This window comes from Vicugna pacos, chromosome 7 (genome assembly GCF_048564905.1).
Source record: "Vicugna pacos chromosome 7, VicPac4, whole genome shotgun sequence".
NCBI classification, from domain to species: domain Eukaryota; kingdom Metazoa; phylum Chordata; class Mammalia; order Artiodactyla; family Camelidae; genus Vicugna; species Vicugna pacos.
Window position 1 is genome coordinate 16,904,678 of NC_132993.1, and position 25,003 is coordinate 16,929,680.

The 25,003-nt window shown below is 38.7% G+C and overlaps 1 protein-coding gene across 1 annotated transcript in view; it reads right to left on the reverse strand.

Moving 5' to 3' along the window:
* The window catches only part of EXOC4 (exocyst complex component 4), a 685,089-nt gene that overhangs the window by 31,506 nt on the left and 628,580 nt on the right, over positions 1-25,003 (reverse strand). Inside the window, exon 17 of the mRNA XM_006216779.4 lies at positions 23,328-23,487. Coding sequence (XP_006216841.1) covers positions 23,328-23,487 — 160 coding nt within the window. The remainder of the gene's footprint in view (positions 1-23,327; positions 23,488-25,003) is intronic.

Below are 25,003 nucleotides of genomic sequence, written 5' to 3' on the forward strand. Positions count from 1 at the left end.
TTAGAACATTTTCATCCTCTCAAAAAGAAATCCTGTACCTTTAGCTGTCACTCTCCTGTTCCCTCTGCTCTCCACCCAGCCCTAGGCAACTGCTAAAACACTTCCTGTCGCTAAAGACTAGACTTCCCTATTCTGGACTTTCACATGAATGGAATCATATAGTACATGATCTTTTGGGACTGGCTTTTTTTCACTTAGTATACTGTTTTTAAGGTCCATTCATGTTGCTACATGTATCAATACTTCAGTCATTTATGGCTGGATAATAATCCATTGTATGGACATACCACATTTGTTTATTCATTAAGCAGTGATGGACATAAGGGTTGTTTCCACCTTTTGGTTATTATGAATAAGGCTGCTATAAACATTTGTATACATGTTTCTGTGTGGGCATGTTTTCATTTCTCTCGGGAATGTACTTAGGAGTGACTCTCATGAGGTTCTAACATCCCTTCTTATCTTAATCCTCTCTTTCTTAATTCTTATCCCACTGTATTGCTCACATTACTGAGCTCACCCTGACACACTTGTATAAGCAGGAACTGTATTTTCATCTTTAAAGCTCCAGGGATGGTTAGCTGTCATATATGTTCAACAACTATTTGCTGCATGAACAAATAACCCCTTGACAATTTGCCATAACCACCTTGAGCAACTGAGTTCTTTAGAAAATGCTTCAGATATTGAAACAGTTTAAATGGTACGCTTTTGTGCTTTTACATGGCTCTGTTCATTAAGGAAATCAGTGGGAAGATGTTCCTAATGGTAGACATTTCCAGACACCTGTGAGCCTTGAGAATAGGCTACTTTAAAAGGACCACCAAGGTACTAAAATGAGACAGAGGCTTATGTACAATAAGCAAGGGAGGCATCAAGCAACATATTTTGGATAATGAGACTATGTCATTCCTCAGCGTTAAGAAAGATACCCCACTGGGTGAGCACATCTTGGTCTAGACAAAGCCTGCTTCCTTTATCAAACTCCTACATAGGAATTGGATGCTCGAGAGAGTTCTGCTTCCCCTTGTTCCCTCTTAACTGCTCAGAAAGACCACTTTGGGGTCGAAGGGTCCTCTCCTGTCTATCTGCTAGACAGGCTATATAACTGAGCACGTTATTTCAAAGCAGACAGCAAGTGTCTAAATTAAAATAGATTCCTCTCCTGGAGAAAGTAAGAACTTGAAGGTTTTAAGTGACCTCAACACTAAACCTCAGCTCCCTTCCAAACTGGGCACAGAAAAATAGATCCTTCCTGCCCCCCTGGCACTTTAAGGGTTCTCCTCTACATTATTATCATGGACTCTGGGGCTAGAAGAAAAAGAACCCATGGAGGATTCTTCATTGGAGGTGGAGGACTAGCACCAGCGTTAGTAATTAACAAGGTAATGATGACGTTCAACTGTTAATGGCATCTGCACTGTGCCTACTGGTACAGGGGTCCAGTCATCCTCCGCACGGGGGCTGACTTCAGGACTCCAGGTTCTTCTATTAAGGATTTGACTTTCCATTCCTTAGTAACAGGAGAAGTCCCTCCCTACAGTATCTCCCTCTCACATAATCCCAATTCTTATATTTTGTTTTGACTTAAAAGTTTAGTGGGATTTAGATAGTAAAAAATTGTGTTATCATTTCTCTTTTAATTTACTTAGGAAAAAAGATACAAATTGATGTGGGCAGAGCAGATATTTATAGTTAAGCAAGAACATGGCAATATCAATATCAAAAGCTAATAAAATGAATAATCATTCTGTGCGTATTTAATAACAAGGACATGGTTATGTGCTGATAGTGAACAGAAGTCATAATTGTTATCACATAGTAATTTCTATTTATAAAGAAGTGTCTAGCAGCAATGTTGTTCTAGTTAGTGTTAGAGAAAGCAGACATTAAGGGGAGTGGGGTTAACACGACACACTTAGGGTTTTATCAGAAACTGGGAGGTTCAAACCACAGGATGCTGCCCCTTCTCCCCAGGTTGCCTGTCACTGCCCTGGGGTGTCACCAGTTCTGATGTGAAGGTGAGCTTGTGAATGCTTTCGAGATCAGCTTGCAAGAGGCATCAAGATCTCCAGGAGAGACTTGCCCTAAATGAGGAGTCAGGAAATCTGGGTTCCAGTCCTATTAGGATCACTGACTAGCCAGTTACTCCATCGCTCTGAGTCAGTTTCTTGCCTGTTAAAGGAAGGGGCCAGATAATACCAACTGCAAGTCATATCTAGTGAAGACTTTGTAGCTTTCTGGGAAGACACTATGATCTAAGAAGCCTGAGAACTAATCGGAACTCTTCTTACCAAATTCTAAACTCTTCTCCACCCTGTACTGCCTTCTTTTCACCAATCTCATGAAAACTGTAGTCAGTTTAGACAGTTCTGTTTTTGCTACATCTCTCCTCATACTCTTGGTTATCTTTCACTGTCTGAGACAGAGAGGGTGAGAGAGGGAGCTGGACTCACTTTCTTTTCCTCCTTTGCACATGAGACAAGAGCTAAATTAATTCACATTCATGTGAACTTTCAGCTTCATAGGAGGACTGTAAGTGCAGAAATGCAGATTACTCCTATTTCTAGTAATTTCAGCATCTGTTGTTAATCAAAGAGACAGAGGACAACAAACGAATGTATATTTTACAAGATTTTCTTTTCCTTTGCTAAGAATCACCTTGGAGGTTTTACATTTGTATATGTCCCTTAAACATTCAAAACACCCACATTACATTCAGGGTTAAAAGAATTTCTTCCTTAGAACCATCTAAATCTGAAACTATATAGTACACCACCCTATAGTAACCAAGCTTCCAATTTTCTTAAAGGTATAGTTTGAGGACAGCAGTAGCATCCCCAAATTATACTTTGTAACCTTCTTTTTAATAGCTTTTGGTTCCTGAGAAAGCAACCCTTCCACTGCCTATGATACCCTCCCATTCCCTCTACATCTCATCTCTTTCAAAGTACAGCTCAAAACACTGCCTCTACATTTTCCTCTAATTATTCCAATCCACTCTGAATAATGTCCCAGTAGCACCTCTATTAACGCTTTTACACAAATGCTTTTTCATAAAATAATTTTTCATTGTCTATCTTCTTTGGCACATAATAAACTCACCACGTTATTGGCTGTACCACTCACTTATTAAATTTCATTTGTTCAGCAAACTATTAGATATAGTAGTTATCTCTTTTTGTTTATTCGGAAACCATCCCACTTCTTTCAGTAACAGAACCTTTCCTTTTCTCTGGAACTTTTCTATGAGGTCCAAGTTGGACCTTCACAATAGGTACGGACATGCGATGTGGATTGTCCAATCAGAATGCTCCATGCTCTCTGGCCACAGCAGTTGGTTCAGAGACAGGCAGGGCCCATCAGAGTCCCTCCAGGAGATTTGCTATATGGATTTTAGAAGAGAGAGGGTATCTCTCTTTCTAAGATTTCCAGCTATAAGTATGATATAAGTTTGGGGCTACTATTTTGCCACATGGGGAATCAGGCTATACAATAATAAAGCCAAGCAGGTACAAACAGAAGCAAGAGTTTGACAGAAAAAAAAAAAAGACTTTTGAGTTTCACAGTGGCATGTAAATCAATGAAGTTAGAACACTCCCTCACACCATAAACAAAAATAAACTCAGAATGGCTTAAAGACTTTAACATAAGACAAGATGCCATAAATCTCCTAGAAGAGAACAAAGGCAAAAACATTCTCTGACATAAATCATAGCAATGTCCTCCTAGGTCAGTCTACCAAGGAGATAGAAATAAAAGCAAAAATAAACAAATGGGACCTAATTAAACTTATAGGCTTTTGCATAGCAAAAGAAACTATAAACAAAATGAAAAGACAACCTACAGAATGGGAGAAAATGTTTGCAAAGAATGCAGCTGACAAGGGTTTAATTTCTAGAATACACAAATGGCCCCTACAACTCAAAACAAAAAGCCAAACAACCCAATCAAAAAGTGGGCAGAAGACCTAAACAGACATTTTTCCAATGAAGACATACAGATGGCTAGTAGGCATATGAAAAGATGTTGAATATCACTAATTATCAGAGAAATTCAAAACAAAACTACAACGAGTTACCACCTCACACCAGTCAGAATGGCCATCATTCCACAAACATCATTCTATAAACATCATTCCACAAACAATAAATGCTAGAGAGGGTATGGAGAAAAGGGAACTCTCCCACACTGTTGGTGGGAATGTAATTTGAAGCAGCCATTATGCATAACAGTGTGGAAATTCCTCAAAAGACTAAAAATAGACTTGGCACATAATCCAGTAAACCCACTCCTGGGGATATATTTGAAGGAAACTCTAATTCAACAAGATACGTGCACCCCAGGTGTTCATAGCAGTACCATTTACAATACATGGAAGCCAAGACATGGAAACAACCAAAATGTTCATCAGAAGATGACTGGATAAAGAAGATGTTGTATGTACGTATGTATGTGTACACACACACACACACACACACACACACACACAGTGGAATACTACTCAGACATAAAAAAGAAAGAAATGTTATTTGCAGCAACATAGATGGACCTAGAGATTACCATACTAAGCGAAGTCAGACAGAGAAAGACAAATACCATATGACATATATAGAATCTTAAAAAATGACACAAATGAACTTATTTACAAAACAGAAACAGAGTCACAGATATAGAAAACAAACTTATGGTTACCAAGAGGGAAATGCAGGGGAGAGACAAATTAGGAGTTTGGGATTTGTAATTACTAACTACTACATATAAAAATATGTAAACAACAAGGTTCTTCTGTCTAGCACAGGGAACTATACTCAATATCCTGTAGTAACCTATAATGAAAAAGAATATAAAAAGTAATGTTCTAAAAAAACAAAAGAAGACTGAGTTCTACTGTTACGATTTGAATCCTTGGACAAAACCAGGTATAAAACCAACTACTTCCTGAATGTTCCAGTTTCATAATTCAACATACTCTTTTTTTTTTTTTTTTGGCTTATGCTAGTCTGGATTTGGTTTCTGCCCTTACAACTGAAAGAATCCTGACAAACACATTAGCTGTTTACTGTGCCAAACACTGAATATCTAATTCGGAGCCTGAAGTTTACATACAGTGGTAGCTAAATTCAAAGATAACCCTAATGAATCATGCCTTCCTTTATGTAGTCTTTGTGTAGTCCCCTCCCACACTAAGTCTGGGCTCACCCAGTGACTTGCTCTAACAGAATGTGGCAGAAGAGATATTGCACCAGACCTGGATCTAGGCCTTAAAAAGGCCTGGAAGCTTCTCCTCTCATACTTTTGGGAGTCCTGGGTAGCTGTGTAAGAAGTATGACTATCCTGATGGAGAAACCACAAGGAAAAGCTGTATGAAAGGGGAGATCTCTGAGACTACATGGCTGCGGGGAGGGATCCAGCCATCTGAGCATCCCAGCTGAGCCCAGCCTTCCAGCTCTCCCCACCAGACATATGAGGCAAGCCATCTTGGATGTTCCAGCCTCATGTGCCGTCAGATTATAGCCATGCAAGACACCCCAAGACAATCCAGCAGAAAAACTACAGCTGAGCCCCAGACAATCTTCTAAATCAAGAGAACCAATATACTGGTCATTGTTCTTGGTACCAAGTTTTGGGATGATTTATTATACAGCAATAGATAATGGAAACAAATGTATAGATTCAATAATTATATTTTCTCAGCTACAGGGAGGCAAGCTTCAGGGCATGTAATCCAGCCAATTTTGCTTTCTCTTTCAGAAACTGAAATTCTTGATAGGAATTTAAGTATTCTACACAATTGATTGAAATAAAGAGATACAATGTAAATTTACATCAAAATGTTAATACTTCAATAAAGAGCACTAATCAAATCAAAATTTAAATCAAAACTTCAATAGTAGGGGGTAGGGCATAGCTCAAGTGGTAGAGTATATGCTTAACATGCAAGAGGTCCTAGTTCAATCCCCAGTATCTCTTCTAAAAACAAACAAACCTAATTACCCCCCCCCAAAAAAAGGAAAAAAAAGGATGAGTTAAAAAAAAAAGCTTCAATAGTAATGAATAATAATGCAAAACTCCAAGCTTTCCTGAGGATTGACAAGATTAAAAGCTAAAACTTCGTAGATACAAAGGTTTTACTATGTATGTACGGAATAGTCAAGGCTCTAAGTGGCAGAGAAGGAATTATCAAAAGCACACTGGGTAAGTCATAGATGATTCAGGAAGATGGAGAGTGAGACTTGGAAAGTAAGCGGGAATAAACCAACCTGGGCAGCAGATGGGATCATGGCCAAAACTGCTCCAGAATCACTCTTCAAGGACAGTTTCATGAAGATTACCACCACCGCTGCTGCTCAACACAGAACACCACATCTTGCCCTGCAGACTGGATGTTGACTGTGCCAGGGCCACTGCTGCTGCCGCTACCCCAGGTGACTGGAAGTTGCCAGTACTGCCTACACCACATCACAAGACCCTCCATCACCTCTACACTCGGGGTCCTGAGCTCCCTGATTAGAGTTTAGAGTAGGTGCATGTGATTGGTCCAGCCCAGGATGGGTCCCCAGAGAGAAAGCAAGCCTGTCTGGATTTGGTTTTTTTATAATGGAAGGTGGGCTTTGCCTTCCTCCAAGGCCACACTGTGGGGAATTCCCTAAACACAGAAAGAGATTTAGAAGCTAGGTGGTCAAAAAATGACGAAGGGCAATCATATATCACTATTTTATTTTCCTTTTAAAAAATGACTGGGCTTTCTATGGATAGAACAAAAAGACATAGCTTCTTGCTTCTCCTTTCTGAACATATTAAATTCATTTGGAAAAAACATAGCAGCTTCTTAAAATCTATTTTAAGACAATGTCATCAGCCATTGTATTACCACACATGTAGGTGTTTCACTGCTACTTTGGGAATTGTGGTTTGCACTTGGAAACAACCCCTCCCTGTGCTGTCTGGTCTAGCCTTCTCCCTGACCTGGACACCCTCTAATGCTGCTGCCGGGCTGGGTTTGGAGGGCCTACCCTCTTCCTGGCCCTGTCCAGCCCAAGAATGACTGTGATCACTCCTAGACAGGCTTACGTGCCATGCTAAAATCCATTCTCATGATCTTTTTGGTCTTCTTTTGTTTATCCCCACAGGCCTACGAAACAGTATCTCCTTTCATTTTCCCTCAGGGAAGATAAAATGGTGAGGATGGGGTGTTCCTAGTTGAAAGGACTTAAAGGAGGTATAACAATTTTTTTTAATAGAGTCTATAAAATCATTGAGGCCGTTGTACATCTTCCTGAAATACTAACGCGTTACGTTGTCCTGAGCTGTACAGCACAGTAGCTGCGATGCAGACAGACCCGGCTTTGAATCACAGCCCTGTCACTTACTAGCATAGACCTTGGGTTATTTAATCTTTCAGAGACTCAGTTTTCCCATTTGTAAAATGAAAATGCTAATACTTAAGCACACTAGGTTATTATAAGGATTAAATAAAATAATGTATGTATAGTACCTAAAAGAGTGCTTTACACAAAGTATTTACTCAACACAGTTGCTATTGGTAATAATAGTAGCAAGAGAAAAATGATAAAACGATTTATTTTAAGGAGTTGTTGTTACTACCTCATCTTATTTATACGTGGAAAAATGAAATTTTATGGAAGAATGAGAGATATAAACACTTCACGATGCAGCATGAAAAGAAAATGGAGAGGTTACAGTTAATCAGATAATCTGGCCTATACTCAGGCATTATATTGAAGCATCAATATTAAAAGACAAAATACAGTAAAATATATGTAATGCTAAAACTACTAAATGCAGTAGTATTCTTTGATGGGGGACAGAATCTACCAGTCTCAGGTGCAAAATTCACAAACCCCAATTATCACTGCAATGAGAAAACACAGAAATCCCAGCTAGCACGTTTTTCTTCACACAGATAAATGATCAATAATCAATTCTTATTGCTCCTTTATTTGGTTCTAAATATAAATAATATTTCAGGGAAACAGATTAATATGGGAAAGGGAGAAACAAACTTATTGTTCTAAGAAAGGATTAGTCTGATGTAGGAGATTAAGCAAAACTTTGAAGTTAGGATTTATAATGGAGTGGACAAGACAGATTAGACAGAATAGAAAAAGTTAGTATTAATATTAATTATCTGAGTTAAAAAGAACTGTGTTCTGTATAGCACAGGGAACTACAGTCATTATCTTGTAGTAACCTTTAATGGAAAAGAATATGAAAACGAATAAATGTATATATATGCATGACTGGGACATTATGCTGTATACCAGAAATTGACATATTGTAACTAACTATGCTTCAATTAAAAAAAAGAAAGAACTGTGAACATGTATAATGTATAGCTCCTGTTTTTAGGGGTGAGCCAGCCTTCGTGCCAACAGCAGGACATCGATGTGTGACAGTGAGTCACCTTAGCTAGTACACAGTTCTCCCCATTGTATCTGCCTGGGTGAGCCTCCCTTTTAAGATAGTTGCCAAAAGGAAATTTCCCTCTCATTCTACAGGTGAACTAGCACAAAGGTATTACCCAAGCAGATCTGCACAGGTCCTATCAGAACATAGGGACATGAGGAAAGGAGTTGCAGGTTTTATAGGAAAACTGCATTTTTTTTTTAATTTAAAAAAGGAAAAAGAGCTATTAGAGACTCTTTGGCTTCAGGGCCCATAATTTAAACATGCCATTGATGAGGAGCCTCAAAATGCCTGAGAGCACAATCTTCCCTCTGCACAACAAAAAGTAAATATTTAAGGCTCATTAGAGGAACTGGCAAATAGCTGATAGCCAATAGCTAAAAAATTTTAAGGCAGTCAGCTCCCCGGCAGACAGATGCTTCCCTTGTTCAAATGTTAGTTATGTGTCATTATCATTTCAATACTTTCATCCCTGGAGAACTAGGAAACCAAGAAAGGATTTAAAAAAAAAAAAAAGGCAAACTTTCTGACAACTGAAAAAATAAAAATTCTCCTATGCTATATAATTAAAGTTAACAGAAACAGACTCACTGCCACATACACAGAGAGGAGAGAAGCTGAAACTTCAAATGACTGATTTATCACAGCAAGTAATTACTTTATGTTTTTCACAAACATTTGAAACCTATTATTACTTTCACAGCGGCACACATCAACAGAAGACTGTCACCTAAGGGAGAAATGGGGAACTGGGCTGTAATTAATTTCTGGTCGAATAGATCACGAAGCCTTTAATGTTGTCAATAAAACGCTCTAGCCACTAAAAATCTCCAGCCCTTCCCTCCTGCCTCTGTCCCAGTACCCCAAAATGTTTAATCAGCGTCTTTGTGAAACTGATTGCCTTAAGGAACCTGAGATGCTGTGTTCAAGCTGGCTGCAAAGTTGAGGCCATCGATCCAGATCCAATCCCTCCCCGACCCGGGTATCAAGAGAGAGATGTCAGTCAAGAGCTGGCCTCTCCTACCCCCACTTGTTTTTTTCCACATTTGACTCCATCTCCAAGTGAGGAAAACAGAAGGTGTGCAATTCTTTGGAGAAATTTAAACTTGCAGATGCCAGGCAATGGAAATCATTATAGCAGCGACCGAAGCCTGTATCTTTAAAGGTTAGAACACAAATATTAAAAGTGCCTCCAGGAAAAAGTGAAATGGCTGATCTGAATAAAACCTTTCCATCAATTGGAAAACCACAGCACAGCAAAGAAGATGAACAGCTACAGCAGATCTGACATTTATATTTTTGAGTACCTACATGTTTATTTTTTGAATTACTGTTCAGAGCCTTATGAGACCTTTATAGGTCATACAAAAAGCGGTAGCCAGCTTCTCTATCTAACTCTCCAGTACATGGGGTGAGCAAATGCTACAACTGTGATCTTAAGCCCAAGTTTAAGCACAACTCATGGGTTGATTTTATTTACCAGTGACCCACGAGATAAATAAATACTATACAGTTCACCCCCAAACTTACAGGAACACAACTTGACCCGGCCTCAAAATAATAATGGTGACTCCATAAGCGGTTTTAAATGATGATGTAACTTAATCCATAATAGTGCTTTCAGGTCATTTTTATTTTCACTGCCTGCAGAAGGGGGAAAAAAGAGGAAGGGGGACTCAAGGAGAATAAGAGACTGAGAGAAAAATGGCCTGTATATCAGAGAGTCTCAAAGAACATGAGGTTAGGTCAGCATTTCTCTAAGAGTGTCCAAGAACTACCTCCATAAGGATGCCCTGGGCACCTGTTAAACAAACTGCCAATGCCTGGGCCCTGCTCTCAACTTTCTAAGTCAGAACTTTTAGGGATGGGATCAGAGAATCCCATCTAAAACAAGTTCCCGAGGAAATTCTTATGTCCTTTAACCTTTGCTAACCACTTGGTTAACTGGCTTGGTGTTTTAAGAGTACAGGTGGAAGCGCTTGGGATTAACGATAGAGATTACCAGTAATGCGATCACGTGCTGGTTCTCATTTGCAGTATAATTCCTCTTAAGAGCATGGTCTTGGACGTCCAGGGCTATTGCTCCAGGGCAGTTGTGTGGAAAATGGGGAGAACACCAATAAGCAGCACTGCACCTAACGGCTGAGCAAAATCAGTCCCAACGTATTCCAGCGTAAGAGGGGTGTGCAGAGCCCTCCAGTCACACTGCTAACTTAAAGCTACGTACAGCTACTGAGGCCAGAGCTCGATGCAGACACAACCAGAAGAAATACAGGAAAAGAACATGTCTGAGAACTATTGAAAAATAAAATCATCTTTTAATTAAACAAAGAAAAAACAGAGACCTAATGTTTACCAAACGACAGCCCTGATTTCACACAGTTAAGAACATTTAGAGACTTTGGGGCTGGACTGACCTATGTTTGAATCCTGACTCTCATTATTATATAAACTGGGAATTTACATATTAGCCTCTTTAAGCTCTAGTTTTTTCATGTAGAAAATGGGGTAATAATAGCTACATACAGAGGTTTAGGGAGGATTCAGTGAACCAATGCAGGTAAAGTAATTCCTATGGTTCATGTTATGGACTGAGTTCAATTATGCAAAAGTAACAAAATTACTCTCTTATTAAAATGGTAATATATCATCATCATCACTGAGAGAGAAATTTAGGCCTCCAGGTGATTTACACTAAAGTCACTTGACTTCTAGACGCTGTCCTTGTTTTAGTGGAAGCGGTTTGGAGTCAAAAGTCTATAAAGCTAGGTACATGTTTATTTCTTAATAACCTGTCTGTAACTAGCTAAGGATGCTCTCTGAAACATGCATGGAAATTCACATTTATCAAACATGCTTTGAAACTCAAATTGCACTCATGAACACCTTAGACTGCTGGCTATCACAGAGAAGTAAAGGAAAGCAAAAATAAAACCCAGAAACACAAACCAAACAAAATACAATCATAGTAACTAGTCACAAGAACTTGATGATGAAGTGAGGAGGAAGAACACAGTAATAAAAATAAAGTGTTAACCAATGGGTACAAATGAAGAGCCATATGGATATGCTGTGATATTAATTTCAGAGAACAGAAAATCGCGGGGGATAAGAGGGTTATAAAGTGAGAAATCAACAGGGGCTTGACTGTTGAGGAGGTTGAGAGAGCAAAAGGGACTGGCTGGGTGCTGACCACTGAGTTCACTGCGGCCCAACGGGATGCCTTTGGCACTGTGGTCATTCTCTCTTTAGACTGGTAAACGATGTTCAGCAAGGCAGGAGGTAGAATGGAGAGGCCTTTCTGTATAAGCTGGAACAAGAAAGGGGGTGAGGAAGTCTGGTCTTGATACGGTTTAGAAGGGACTGTAGCTCTGCTTTTAACACTGGTAATTGTGCCTGTTTCCTACTTTAAAGCATTGAAATTAAACACTCTATCTTTATTTATAAAACAAGAAAGGTCAGCTTCCAGTCTCAAGTTTTCCCGTAAGAATTCTAATAAAGGTGGTAAATGATCGTTCTTGGGCTTCAGTCACAAAACAAGCTTAATGTGTTTCTCAAACAGTGTAGTCTTGGGCTGGCAGAAAAATGGCCTCACAGGGTGAATTAATTTAATTTCCGAACTGTGATGACGACTGAAGTAGTGCAGGGTATATAAATAGCCCAATTTGATGAGAGATTTTGGACAAGTCACTTCTGATTTCTGTTCCCTGGGATCTTTATTGGAAATAATAACACCTGCCATCTAAGCTAATCTCTGAATCATTCCAATGCTAGCACACGTGCTACAAAGGGAAGAAGACAATCACTGGCTGCCAATGATCTTGAGAAACCTTCAATTATACATTGGCAATGTATATGTACAAGGTATGGTGACACTAATTGAGCATAATCAAAAGAAATCTTACTTAATCAGAGCCTCATGCATGAGACAGGTTTATGAGAAATCAAACACCGATACGGATAGGTGTTATTTGGAGAGTCTTCTAAGTACTCATTGTTCGTTCTGCAGTGCTCTCAGGGGATACGAAGACCAGTAGGTATATTCATCTGCCTTCAAAGAGCCCTAATTAAGCAATGAATTATCAATTAATTATTAGAATGCGTGGAACCTACTGTAAGTGCAATAAACACAGCAAAAGGAGATCAGTAGAAAGTGGTATGGTAAGAAACTGCTATGGTCAGAAACAAAGTCAAGTAAAGGTTTAATTAGGGAGATGTAATACTGTTTAAATCTACTTATAAAGGTATTTATGAAAATTTCCTCAGAGATGAAGTCATACAAATTTTTGTTTTGTTATTAAATTTTAATATTTTCTTCTTCCAGGCAGCAAAAAGCTATTCAGCCCATTTTATTCCCCAATTTACTTGGGTACCTAGGAAAGTCAGGGCTAGTACTGCATCACCATTAAATTCAAGAGATATAACGGAGTTTTTATTGGCACCATTATTACAAGAATCTTGGTAGCAAACTAAGCTGTCCTACAAAATTAATCACAAATCCACATGGTTAATAATCTTGAGCCAAAGCCTGGAGTAAAGGGTACTCAACGGGTAAAAGTTAGTAAAGGGATAGGTTACCCCAGAATTCAAAAGATAGTTAAGAGCAATGGTAGAGTAAAGCTGAGGAAAAATGGGAAAATGATGTGGGGAAAAAAGACATATATATATATTTTTTTTTTCAGGAACAAACTTGCTCTTCAAGCAAGGCAGTCAAAGACTATTCTATTTGATAGGTGGGGGCATTTCATATTCAGCCAAGTCACTTCTGAAGCTGACTGCAGAAGCAGCACCTGCTCCTGACTCATCAGAGAGCAAGGGATTCAGGAGATCACAGGTCCGTCTGGATGTCTGTGGGTGTTTCCAGTAGGTGGCGGCATGTCATTGCTAATCCCTATCTATCCAACTATGCCCTGGTCACTCCAAAGAGAAAAACCCATAACCTTTCCTGCAGAAAATCAAAGTACCGTTCCTGGTACAACAGGTTTGTAGGAATTAAGTCTACCTGAACAGCTTCCTTGGAAGGCATTCAGTACTCTCACCTATGCCAGAGATCATGCCTGGCCTTGAAAAAAGTACAAGGTCAAGGATAAAGCAGGGGTCTGGACTGATAGACCCAGGTTCCAGGCTGGTTTTGTCACTCAATCTGTCACTTTGAGGAAAGCAGCTTAAACAGTTTACCTCAAAGAGGAGTTGGAGAAGTTAAAATGAGAAGATGCTTTCATTTACTGAGAAGAAAGATGCTCTGGCACCTGTCCCTCTTCAGTGCAGGCAGCACTTTCAGGAGCTGTCCTTTTCCGGCTCTTGCACTGCGGGACCATTCCTTCCCAAAACCATCAGAGGAGATGGTTCTCCATCTCCTCTAATGGTTTTAAACAACAACCCTATGCTGATGATTCCTTAAACTGATTGTTCAATCCAGACCCCTCCTCCGTTCTCCAAGCTTCTAGCTCACACATCATGTTGCACATCAGACATCTCCATCTGGAAATCTCACAGGCACTTACACTTATAAGTAAGTGTACCCTCCCTCTTTCTGTAGCTTATCTTATTTGGTGGTATGGGGACCCAGACAGACACCCATGTCAGACAGTAGAGGGTCATCTCTGACTCATTTTTCTTTATCCTCACCATTCAATTACTTTTTAAATCCTGCCTATTTTAGCTTGTTCATACTTCTCAATTCTGTCTCCTCCATCCCCACCAGGACTGACCTAGTTCAGGCCCTACACATCTCTCTTGTTATAATCACCTTCCAGTTGGTCTGCAAGGCCTCCAGTTTTATTGCCCTCAAGTCTATATCCTATACAGTTGCTGAAATCATCTTTTTAGGATACAAACCTGACCATCTCACTCCTCTGCTTAAAACCCTGTAGATCACCAACAGAATAAAGTCCAAACACTTTAACCTCATCACTCCACAAATATTTATTGAATGCCAGGTACTGTTCGTAGCCCTGGGACTAAAGAAGTAAGAGTCCTTGCCTCCTGGAGCTCACATTCGACGTCCATTTGAGGTTAAGTATCACCTCCTCCAAAAATTCTGCCTTGATCTGTCTCTCCAGATGGGAGAGGGAAACTCAAATAAAGATATTTCCTTTACAGAGTTTCCCACTCATGTGGGTATAAAACACGGGCTACTTATTTCCTATGACATAACATTTAGGGTGTTTAAAGCTGTAAAGTTCAACATTTTAAAAACTGAGGTATAATGGATATAGAACATATTAATTTTTCTTTCTTTTAAAAAATACTTTATTCAGATGTAATTCACATACCATACTATTTACTTAGTTAAAGCATACAGCTAAATGTCTTTTAGTCAATTCACAAGGTTGTGTAACTGTCAGCATGATCTACTTTAGAACACTGTCATCACTCCAAAAGGAAACCTTGTACCCATGTCCCCATTTCCTTCCAACCCAACAGCTCTATGGAATCACTATTCTACTTTCTATCTCTGTAACTCTGGCTATTTTGGGCATTTCATATGAATATATACAGTCTTCTGTGACTGGCTTCTTTCATTTTACATAGTTTTCGAAGTTCATCTATGTTCTATTATATTAGTCCTTTTGTTTTTATAGCTGAATAATATCCATTATATATATATGGATTTATCACATTTTATTCATCACTTGATGGCTATCTAAGCTGTTTCCACTTTTTGGCTGTTATGAATAACGCTCCGATGAACGTCTGTGAACAAACTTTTGTGGAGATGCATGTTTTCCTTTCACTTGGGCATATACATAGGAGTAGAACTGCTAGGTCATATGGTAACTCTACGTTTAACTTTTTGAGGAATTGATGAATTATTTTTCGAAGCAGCTGCACCATTTTATATTCCTATCAGCAACATGTGAGCGTTCCAGCTTCTCTACATCCTCTCTAAGAATTTCTATTGTCTGTCTGTTTTATTATAGCAATCCTAGTGGGTAGAATGTGGCATCTCATTGTGGCTTTGATTTGTTTCCCTAGTAACAAATAATGTTGAGCATCTTTTCATGTGTGTATTGGCCATCTATATATCTTCTTTGGAGAAATGTCTTCCTTGTCTATTTTTTAATTAAGATTTTATCTTCTCCTAATAGTTTTAGATTTACAGAAAAGTTGAGAAGATAGAACAGAGATTTCCCATGTAACTTATACCCAGATTCCCTATAATTAACATCTTACATTAGCATGGTACAATTATCACAAGTGATGAACCAACATCGATACAACATTACTATTAACTAAAGCCCACAGTTTATTCACATTTCCTTAGTTTTTACCTAATGTCCTTTCTCTGTTTCAGAATCTCATCTAGGACATCACATTACGTAATTGTCCTGTCTTCTTACGTTCCTCTTAGCTACAACAGTTTCTCTGATCTTCCTTGTTTTTGATAACTTTGACAATTTTAAGGAGTACTGATCAGGTATTTTGTAGGATCTTCATGAACTGGCATCTGTCTGATGTTCTTCCTCTTTATGTTATGGGTTATGGGTTCTGGGGAAGATCACAGAGGTAAAGTGCCACTTTCATCTCCTCTTATCAAGGGTAGAGCCATCAACATGATTTATGCTGATGTTGACCTTGATCACCTGGCTGAAATACTATTTGTCACATTTCCCCACTATAAAGTTACTCTTCCATATGTACTCTGAGGAAGGAAGTCACTATGTGCAACCTACACTTAAGAAGTGGGATGTTAGGCTCCCTTATCTCTAGAGTAACTACATAATCTATCTGGAATGCTTCTGCACAGATTTGTCTCTTCCTCCTCATTTACTAATGGACTCAATCATTTCTTTATATCCATATATAGTATGGACTTATGGATATTTATTTTCTACTTTGGGTTATAATCCAATACTACCTTATTTTGTTGCTCAAATTGTCCCAACTTTGCCATTGGGAGCTCTTTCAGTTGGTTCTTTTGCCTCTTTGACACAAGGTGTATAATTTTAGGTCTTCCTTACTTTCTGGTACTACAAGATGCTGCAGGCTCATCTCGTATATTTCCTGCTTCAGTCCTAGGATCGGCCATTTCCCCCAGGAGCCCTGCTTCCTTTTACTGAAGAACAGTACTTAGAAACCAGATTGGGGTACTAGGTGTGCTTGTTGCTTCTGGGATGGCTTTACTTAGTCTTTCATTGGGTTATTTGTTTTTGTATTATTGTTGTAAGAGTTCTTTATATACTCTGGATATAAGTCCCTTATCAGATATATGATAACCAAATATTTTATCCCATCCTATCGGTTGCCTTTTCACTTTCTTGATTCAATTTCTTATTGAGTTAAACAAATATGGTGTATTGTATTTCTCCTTATAAACCTATGTCTAAGGGAGGCAGTTCAGGTAAGATTTTTTTCTCCTTTGGTCCCTGGGTACCAGTGAGATCTTTCTGTTGTCTTCTGTGGAGTAGGTGTTCCTATGAATGGGCATTATACATAGGAGATACAAAGCTTCATTGGTCAAGTCAACATATGTAGAACAGCTCCAAAGCTAACCTGGACCTGCCGGAAGAGGGCCTGGGGCTAGAGAGGGATAGGGCACCTAGGAACAGAGACTGCCCATTACTAAAAATAAAACTACTTGTTTAGTATCCTTCTAAGAGTGATCACGACTCTGCTTCATCATGGGAAACGCATGATGAGTACCTATGCTGGTAAGAGCAGGGCTTTCTTAGTAGCCATTCAAGGAGAAAAGAGAGGCTGCCAATCTTGGCCTTTTACATTTCATACTAGAATCACTCTAACTGCATTTTTGTTTAGCCTGAATGCTTCAGACCCTGTCATGAAATTGGAGTGAGAAGCTTTTCCCAAATACATTTGAAGCTTGTTCCTATACTAGGTAAGTTGTGTAGGGAAGATAAAGGAATGCAAACCAAAGCATCTCAGGCCTCATCAAGTCCACCAGTGGTCAGTTCTCTGTCTTGAGCTAACTGAACCTACCAGCAGCATTTGACACAGATGAAGACATCCCCCCCTTAAAATATTTTCCTCACTTCTGGGACACAAACCCCTCCTGGGTATCTTCTTACTTCACTGGCTGCTCCTTTTCAGGTTCCTTGGCTGGTTCTCCTCTCACTCCAACAACTAAACATGGAGGATTCAAGGGTCAATTCTTGGACAGCCTTTCCTTTTTCTCTATTTGTGTTCTCATTGAGATCTCATCTCTCATTCTGTCTCCTGGGTTTAAATATTATCTGTAGGCTGGTGATTCCCAAACTCCTCTTTCTAGCCTACACTTCTTTCCTGAACCCTAGACTTGGATATCCAGCTCTCTCCTCTTTACCTCTACATCAGATGTCTAATAGGCATCTCTATATTTCAAAACCCAAACTCTTGATATTTCTTTTCTATTTGCCCCTTAGTCCACCTCCCCAAATGAGCCTGCATTTCCCATGGTCTAGTTCATTCTCATCTCAGTAAAGCTCATTCTCATTTCAGTAAATGAAAACTCCATTCTTCGAATTGCTCAGAACAAAAACCCCAGAGTCATTTGTTCACTTTCGATCCCTGAGCAAATCCCGTCAACTCTACTTTTAGAATACATCCTCACCTGACCATTTCTCATCCTCTCCACTGCTACCATCTTGGTTTGAATCACCAATATCTTCTACCCAGATTATTGCAATAGTTTTCTAACAGAGCCTTCTGTTTTTGCCCTAGTCTGCAACCTTCCCGCCTCAAGAAGAATGGAAAATTGTCCATTTTCAACTTGGCATCCAGAATTATTCATTTATGAGGTAAGTCAGATTATGGCATTCTTCTGCTTCAACCCGTCTGATAGGTCCCTACCTCACTCAAAGTAAAAGCCAATGTCAATACAACAATCTTCAAGATCTCAGCTTCTGAGATTAAATCCCTGACCTCTTCTCTTACTCTGTCCCTTGTTCATTCACTTCAACCACACCAGCCTTTCAGCTGTTGTTCACATGCCAGACATACGCCTCTCCCAGGTCTCTGCTCTGAAAGCCCCCTTCCTGGCATGCTCTTCCCCTAGATAGCCACGTGGCTTGCTCCTACTCTTCCTTTAGGTCTTTCCTCAAATGTTTCCATCTCATTAAGGATTTCCACCAACACTCTAAAACTGCAGGCTACCTTCGTCATATCTGGGCACACTCTCTTCTTCTTAGGTCTAATTTTTTACCACTGCCTGTATCATCATCTGAAATACTTTGTATTTTCCTTATTTATTAGTTTGTCTGTCTTGACCACAGTAATGTAAATTCCACAAAGGCATGATCTACAGAGAAAGCATACTCAATAAATATTTGTTGAATGAACAAACAAAAGGGTGAGGAAGCTTTCTTCTGTGTTAGAACCTTACCATTTCCTGAACCTTAGCTTTCATTTCCTTATCTTTATCAGATACCAGTCTACAGAGAACCAAAATGACCACAAAATCAAGGAGAGGTAATAGAAGCAACAGGAGAGATAAAGGAGGTAACAGAGGTGACTGTAATGGGAGAGACAGATACAAAAGGGAAAAATGGGGTGAGAGAGGGAACGTGGAAGAAAATGCTGGGTTCTGTTTTTTTTTTTTTTTTAAATGATGTGAAGACTGCCAGATCTACGCCAGGGACTTCAGCGCCCATTCAGACTCCTCTGTTATGCACCATCTGGACTCCTGGGTTGCTTCGGTGACTCAGTTCTGGGGAAGCACAGGACAGCTCAGGGTAAGATCTGATGAAGGCAGCTAAAGAGCACACTCAAAAAGGCCTTCCACTTCCTAGTTAGTCTATGGAGATTTTCCAGGACAAAGTTTCTTTTTGAGTCTGAAAATCAGTGGTGGGGTCAAAACCATAGCAGAGATCATTACCATAAGGGAAAGTATCTCTGTAATTCTGGTAATGTTATAGGTCATCTTGATCCTTTGCTCACCCAAGATTTATCCCTGTTAGAGATTAAGAGTAAAGGTGTGTAAAACCGACAAAGGCTTGATCTCCAGAATATATAAGCAGCTCATACAACTTAATAAGAAAAAAACAAACAGCCCAATCCAAAAATGGGCAAAAGACCTAAACAAGCAATTATCCAAGGAAGACGTACAAATGATCAACAGGCGCGTGAAAAAATGCTCAATATCACTAATTATCAAAGAAAAGCAAATCAAAACTACAGTGAGGTATCACCTCACACCAGTCAGAATGGCCATCATTCAAAAATCCACAAATGACAAATGCAGGGGAGGCTGTGGAGAAAAGGAAACCCTCCTACATTGCTGGTGGGAATGTAGTTTGGTGCAGCCACTGTGGAAAACAGTATGGAGATTCCTCAAAAAACTAGGAACAGACTTACCATATGACCCAGGAATTCCACTCCTGGGCATATATCCAGAAGGACCCCTACTCCAAAAACGACACCTGCACCCCAATGTTCATAGCAGCACTATTTACAATAGCCAAGACATGGAAGCAGCCTAAATGTCCATCAACAGATGACTGGATAAAGAAGATACGGTATATTTATACAATGGACTACTATTCAGCCATAAAAACGGACAACATAACGCCGTTTGCAGCAACATGGATGGTCCTGGAGAATGTCATTCTAAGTAAAGTAAGCCAGAAAGAGAAAGAAAAATACCATATGAGATCACTCATATGCAGAATCTAAAAAACCCAAAAACAAACAGACAAACAAAACAAACAAAACATAAATACAAAACAGAAACAGACTTACAGACAGAATATAAACTTGTGGTTTCCAAGGGGGCAGAGGGTGGGAAGGGACAGGCTGGGATTTCAAAATGTAGAATAGATAAACAAGATTATACTGTATAGCACAGGGAAATATATACAAGATCTTATGGTAGCTCACAGAGAAAAAAATGTGACAATGAATATATATATGTTCATGTATAATTGAAAAATTGTGCTCCACACTGGAATTTGACACAACATTGTAAAACTACTATAAATCAATAAAAAATGTTAGAAATAAGAGAGTAAAGGTGTGTACAAAGAAAAGAGCCAACTCAACAATACCATAAGTAGAAGAATGGACATAAATGGGATCGGTCAGATCTTTCATTTATTTACAGAAAGAGTGTTCTATATTCCACTGGCCAGGAAGGCTATGAAAGTGAAAAATAACAAGAGCCTTGCAACTTTTTGTTAAGTAAGTTTTTTGACACATGGCAACTAGTGATTAATTACTGTGTTAGAAGATAACATTCCTACAGAGATTTGCTGGAAATACAGATGCTGGCCATGCTTGATTAGACACTGCTTAAGGAATGCTGAGACACGCTGCTGTAGTCTATTATTTCTGGCTATTTTGGTATCGCTGTTGTATTTGTTTTACATAGCTTCAAGTTCAGTAGAATTGATGGAGCCCCTTTCACAAAACCTGTCCCTATCAAAAGCAAGAACAGAAAAAAATAAGGCTATAAAGTGTATCTACATATATGTGCATGTATGAGAGCAAGAGAAAATGAGGGAGAAAGAGACTACACATAGTAGGGACATATTATTCCTTTTTGTAACACTTCCTCTTTACAAAGAAAGAACTGCAAGGGAGATGCTCTGTTTCTCATAAGCTTCTAAGAAAACCGACCCATGTCAGCTGGTTAAAACGTTCAGGGCATTAAAGATAAACTAAACTTTGTCATTATCCAAGCTCTTTACTACAAAAAGGAAGCCTTGATTTGATACCTATTCGTTCATCCAACATACAAAATGAGTACTTTGGTCCATGCACTGAGGAAATCAAAAACATCTGCATCTCTTAGAGAGTCCAAGACTTGTAAAGATATGTCTTTCAAACTGGGATCAGGACAGAATCATCCAATGCTATGTATTTATCCGCGTCAATCTCCTTTCATAGTTCATTAAAGGTTAAGAGTAATAATGGCAGTACCTCTCTCTCAGATAGTCACATTTCAGCTTAAACCTACCTCCTTGGATATCACTCAGAAATTCAACAGTTAAAGGCATGGCTTTCCTGAAGAAATGCTTTGTAGGTATATGGCCTATCAATGCCAACTTTAATATTGCCCAGTCAGCATTTGATTATTCAGATGATAGTGTTTTTAACGTGTGTTCAGGCCCTGTACTGTCTCCCAAAGACTGTGTTAATTTACTTATTTCAGCTAAATTTTTAAAAAAATCATTTAAAAAAGGATGATTGAATTTAGGAATTACATGCCTTAGAGAATTAGAAATGCTTCTCTGTATCCCTTAGGCCTCTATGTTCTTAACTTCCCCTTGTCAATGTTATTATGAATAGACTAATTCAATAATGAGATCATTCCCATAAGAGATACCAAATAAATGCAGCATGCAGTCACACCTGGTTTCCCTAATCTGAGCAAGGAAGGGTTTCCGCCAAATTTAGCCTAAAATAGGGAATTTAATACACACACACACACACACACACACACACACACACACAAATAGGAAAAAAAAGGCAGGGAAGGATGACAGAAAAGCAAAAGAACAGAGTAGCAACTGAACAAATGGAGTGAGAGATTGGAAAAAAAGGATAAAAATGAAGATACATGGTTATACAATTCCAAAACAAAGATCCTAGCATATGTCTTCATAATTATCAAAGTAATACAATATTTCATCATCCCCTTAAATGTCTCAAGAATGATTTAAAATTTGCTTGAACTTCTCCAGGAATTGAAAAATCAAGTAAGAAGACAAAGAAATATTAAATATTAGGCAGGCGCATTCTGGACTGTTAAAAACAAATGGCTTCTTTGGCATAAAGGAATTTGTGGAATAATTCATCTAGGTATAAACAGCAATAAAGAACCAATACCACAATCATCACCCAACTTCTTCAAAACTGCTTAAGTTTTCACTAAAGCACCAAAGGGCCAATGATTTAAGAAAGGTATAGTTAGTGCTAAGACCACATGAAGAGAGCAAAATTAACTGTTAAATTTGAAAAGGTGTATAATAAGGAAACACTAAAAGCTGAGATCAGCAAACCTAGAAAAGAGAAAGTGAAAATGCTACTTAAAAGAAGAACATTCAATTAATTACATGAAGGAACAGCATAGACAGTGATGAGTAACCGCTTTCCCCCCATTAAAACAAGGGGAGATGAATTTCACCTGAAAAAGACAGAAGTGACGAGGAAATAGATTCAAGTAAAAATACACTCCACACATGTCATTTATGATGAGAGGAAAATGTGAAAAATCCAAATGACAAATTTGCAAATAATTAAATAAGGAAATTATGGTTTACTTATACCATGGAACATTTGTTCAAGCATTAAGAATAATATTTGCAAGGAGTGTTGATGGAGATGGGGAAAATCATGCTTTCAAAGAATATTATTCATATGGGAAAATGCAATTCAATGAGTATACAACACATTAACAATTCTGTGAAGAGAAATCATACACATATACACGCATGAACCCTCACCTATACACACAGCACATGCACAAAAACCTGGAGAAAGTCTATCAAAAATCATCACCTCTACATGAAAAGTTTAAGGGTCATGTTTATATTCTTCTTTGTATTTTATGTTACATATTTTATGCAATGAGCATATATTACTTTTATAATCAAAGTTATTGAAGTTTAGTAGTAAAACAACTTAAGTTAGACAATAGGAAAAATTACCCACTTAAGGGTTGTTAAATATCCAACAGGACTTTAAAGAATTACGTTCTCTGTGACCAAAGAACATCTATTTGTTCCCTTTACCTTTTGAAAATTGAGATATAACTGACCTATCACTACATTAGTTTCAGATGTACAACATAATGCTTCAATCTATGTATATATTGTGAAAGGATCATCACAAGTTTAATTAACATCCATCACTTTTTTTTCTTTAACTTTTTAAGTACTAAGAATCCATTTTCAAAAATGATTTTATAGGCAATGAGTCTTCGCTTTGGTACAGGAACTGAGCCCAACCTTCTCTCCTACCTTGCGAAGTCCAGGTCTGCCTCCCGCGACATGGTGATGTTGGTCAAATTCTGCTGAAGGACAAAAATATTCCTACACATTTTCTTGATGCCAGACTCACTGATGCGCCTGAAGTACTGGGCACCGTTAATGAGGATGCAGGAGATCAGGTGTCCTAGGCCTGAGGGATCAGCATCAGGCAGTGGGGAGGAAAGAGAAGGCAGATTAGTGCCATCCTGCATAAACCAAGGCACAGGATTCCTCTCTTCTAATTCTCTGCAAATTTAAATGACCAAAGAACACTTATCTCTGACGGTTGCACCAGTTGGTCTTACAATGATTTCAGAGTATTTATACATTGCCCAAGGAATTACAAATAAGGAGACTCTTTTGCTGGCAATAAAACCTGGTATATCCACAGCTCTAGCATTGCCATATACAGCTAAAGCCACCATGCCAGGGCTTAGAGATTATGCTAGGTTGTTATAAACTGCTGAAGTGCAGAGGACTCTTGTTTCTCTGTATAGTGATTTTAAAACAGAGAAAAACGCATATAAACATGATGATCTTTTTGGCCTCCTTTTCCTCCCACCAAACAGGTAGGAGTGTATTTCCATCTTAAAAGTTGATTGGGAACCTACCTAAGTAAAAATAAATCAATAGGAACCAAGGCTACAGGCAATACTGTTAATACACCTCAACACTGACAACGGAGTCTATTTCCAAAGCAGTAGCTGGGGAGAATGTAATCAGAAACCAAGTGCCAAAGGAAAAGCAGACCATGCATTAACTGTTGAGTTTCCATGAGACACATAAGGACTTTTCTGGGGTCTCATGGGTGGTTTGTTCTCACAGCCTAAGAACTGTCTCAAGGTTTATGAAATTCGGCAAAGAGCTGGTTATTACATTTAGACTCAACTGAAGTTGAGAAATACTGGTCAGAACAACTCGAGGCACATGTGGGTTACCATTTTTAGAACTCAAGATTTTAATTCTAAATATTTGGAAATAAGTAAACCTCTCTTCCTTCTTTTTCCCTTATTCTTACAAAGTTGGACTCTATAGGACCTTTCCCCCAGAATTCTAAAGCTGGCCTGACTAGTCACAAGTCTATTATTTTTGCTACTTTCCTCTTCTGAAGTCACAGTGGCGGTTATGGTGCAGATCAGAGCTCAGGGCATAACTTCAGATTCAGTGGCTCCTTCTGTTTTCAAAATGGGTTTTCTCTTGATTAGGATAAAGTTACAAAAGGGACAGGGGAAGGCATCCTCTCCTACTTCGGCTACCATCACCCAACGCTGCTGCAAGACCACAGTCTCATTTGTATGTGCTACTATTTGAAACTGAAGTAAAAAGCTTTTTACTCAAAGCTAAAGAAACACATGCATAGATTTTACATTTAAGGCTGGATAATTTATATGAAAGATCTCTGTAGGCCAAGTTTTGCTGTGATTCCCCTGAGCCCATAACTTCAGGCAGAACTTTGTTGAACATGGTCTGGCCTAAGTGTAGGCCATGAAGGGATGCACTGTCTGTAGAGAATGGTCAACAGATTAAATAAATACATTTATATAATAAGTATAATAAATTATGATAAAACCAGTTTAAAAAGTTATATTATCACTATATACCAGGAATTCTAAACAGTATCTGTGATTAAAATATTCTGCCTTAAAAAACAAATAAAATAAAATACT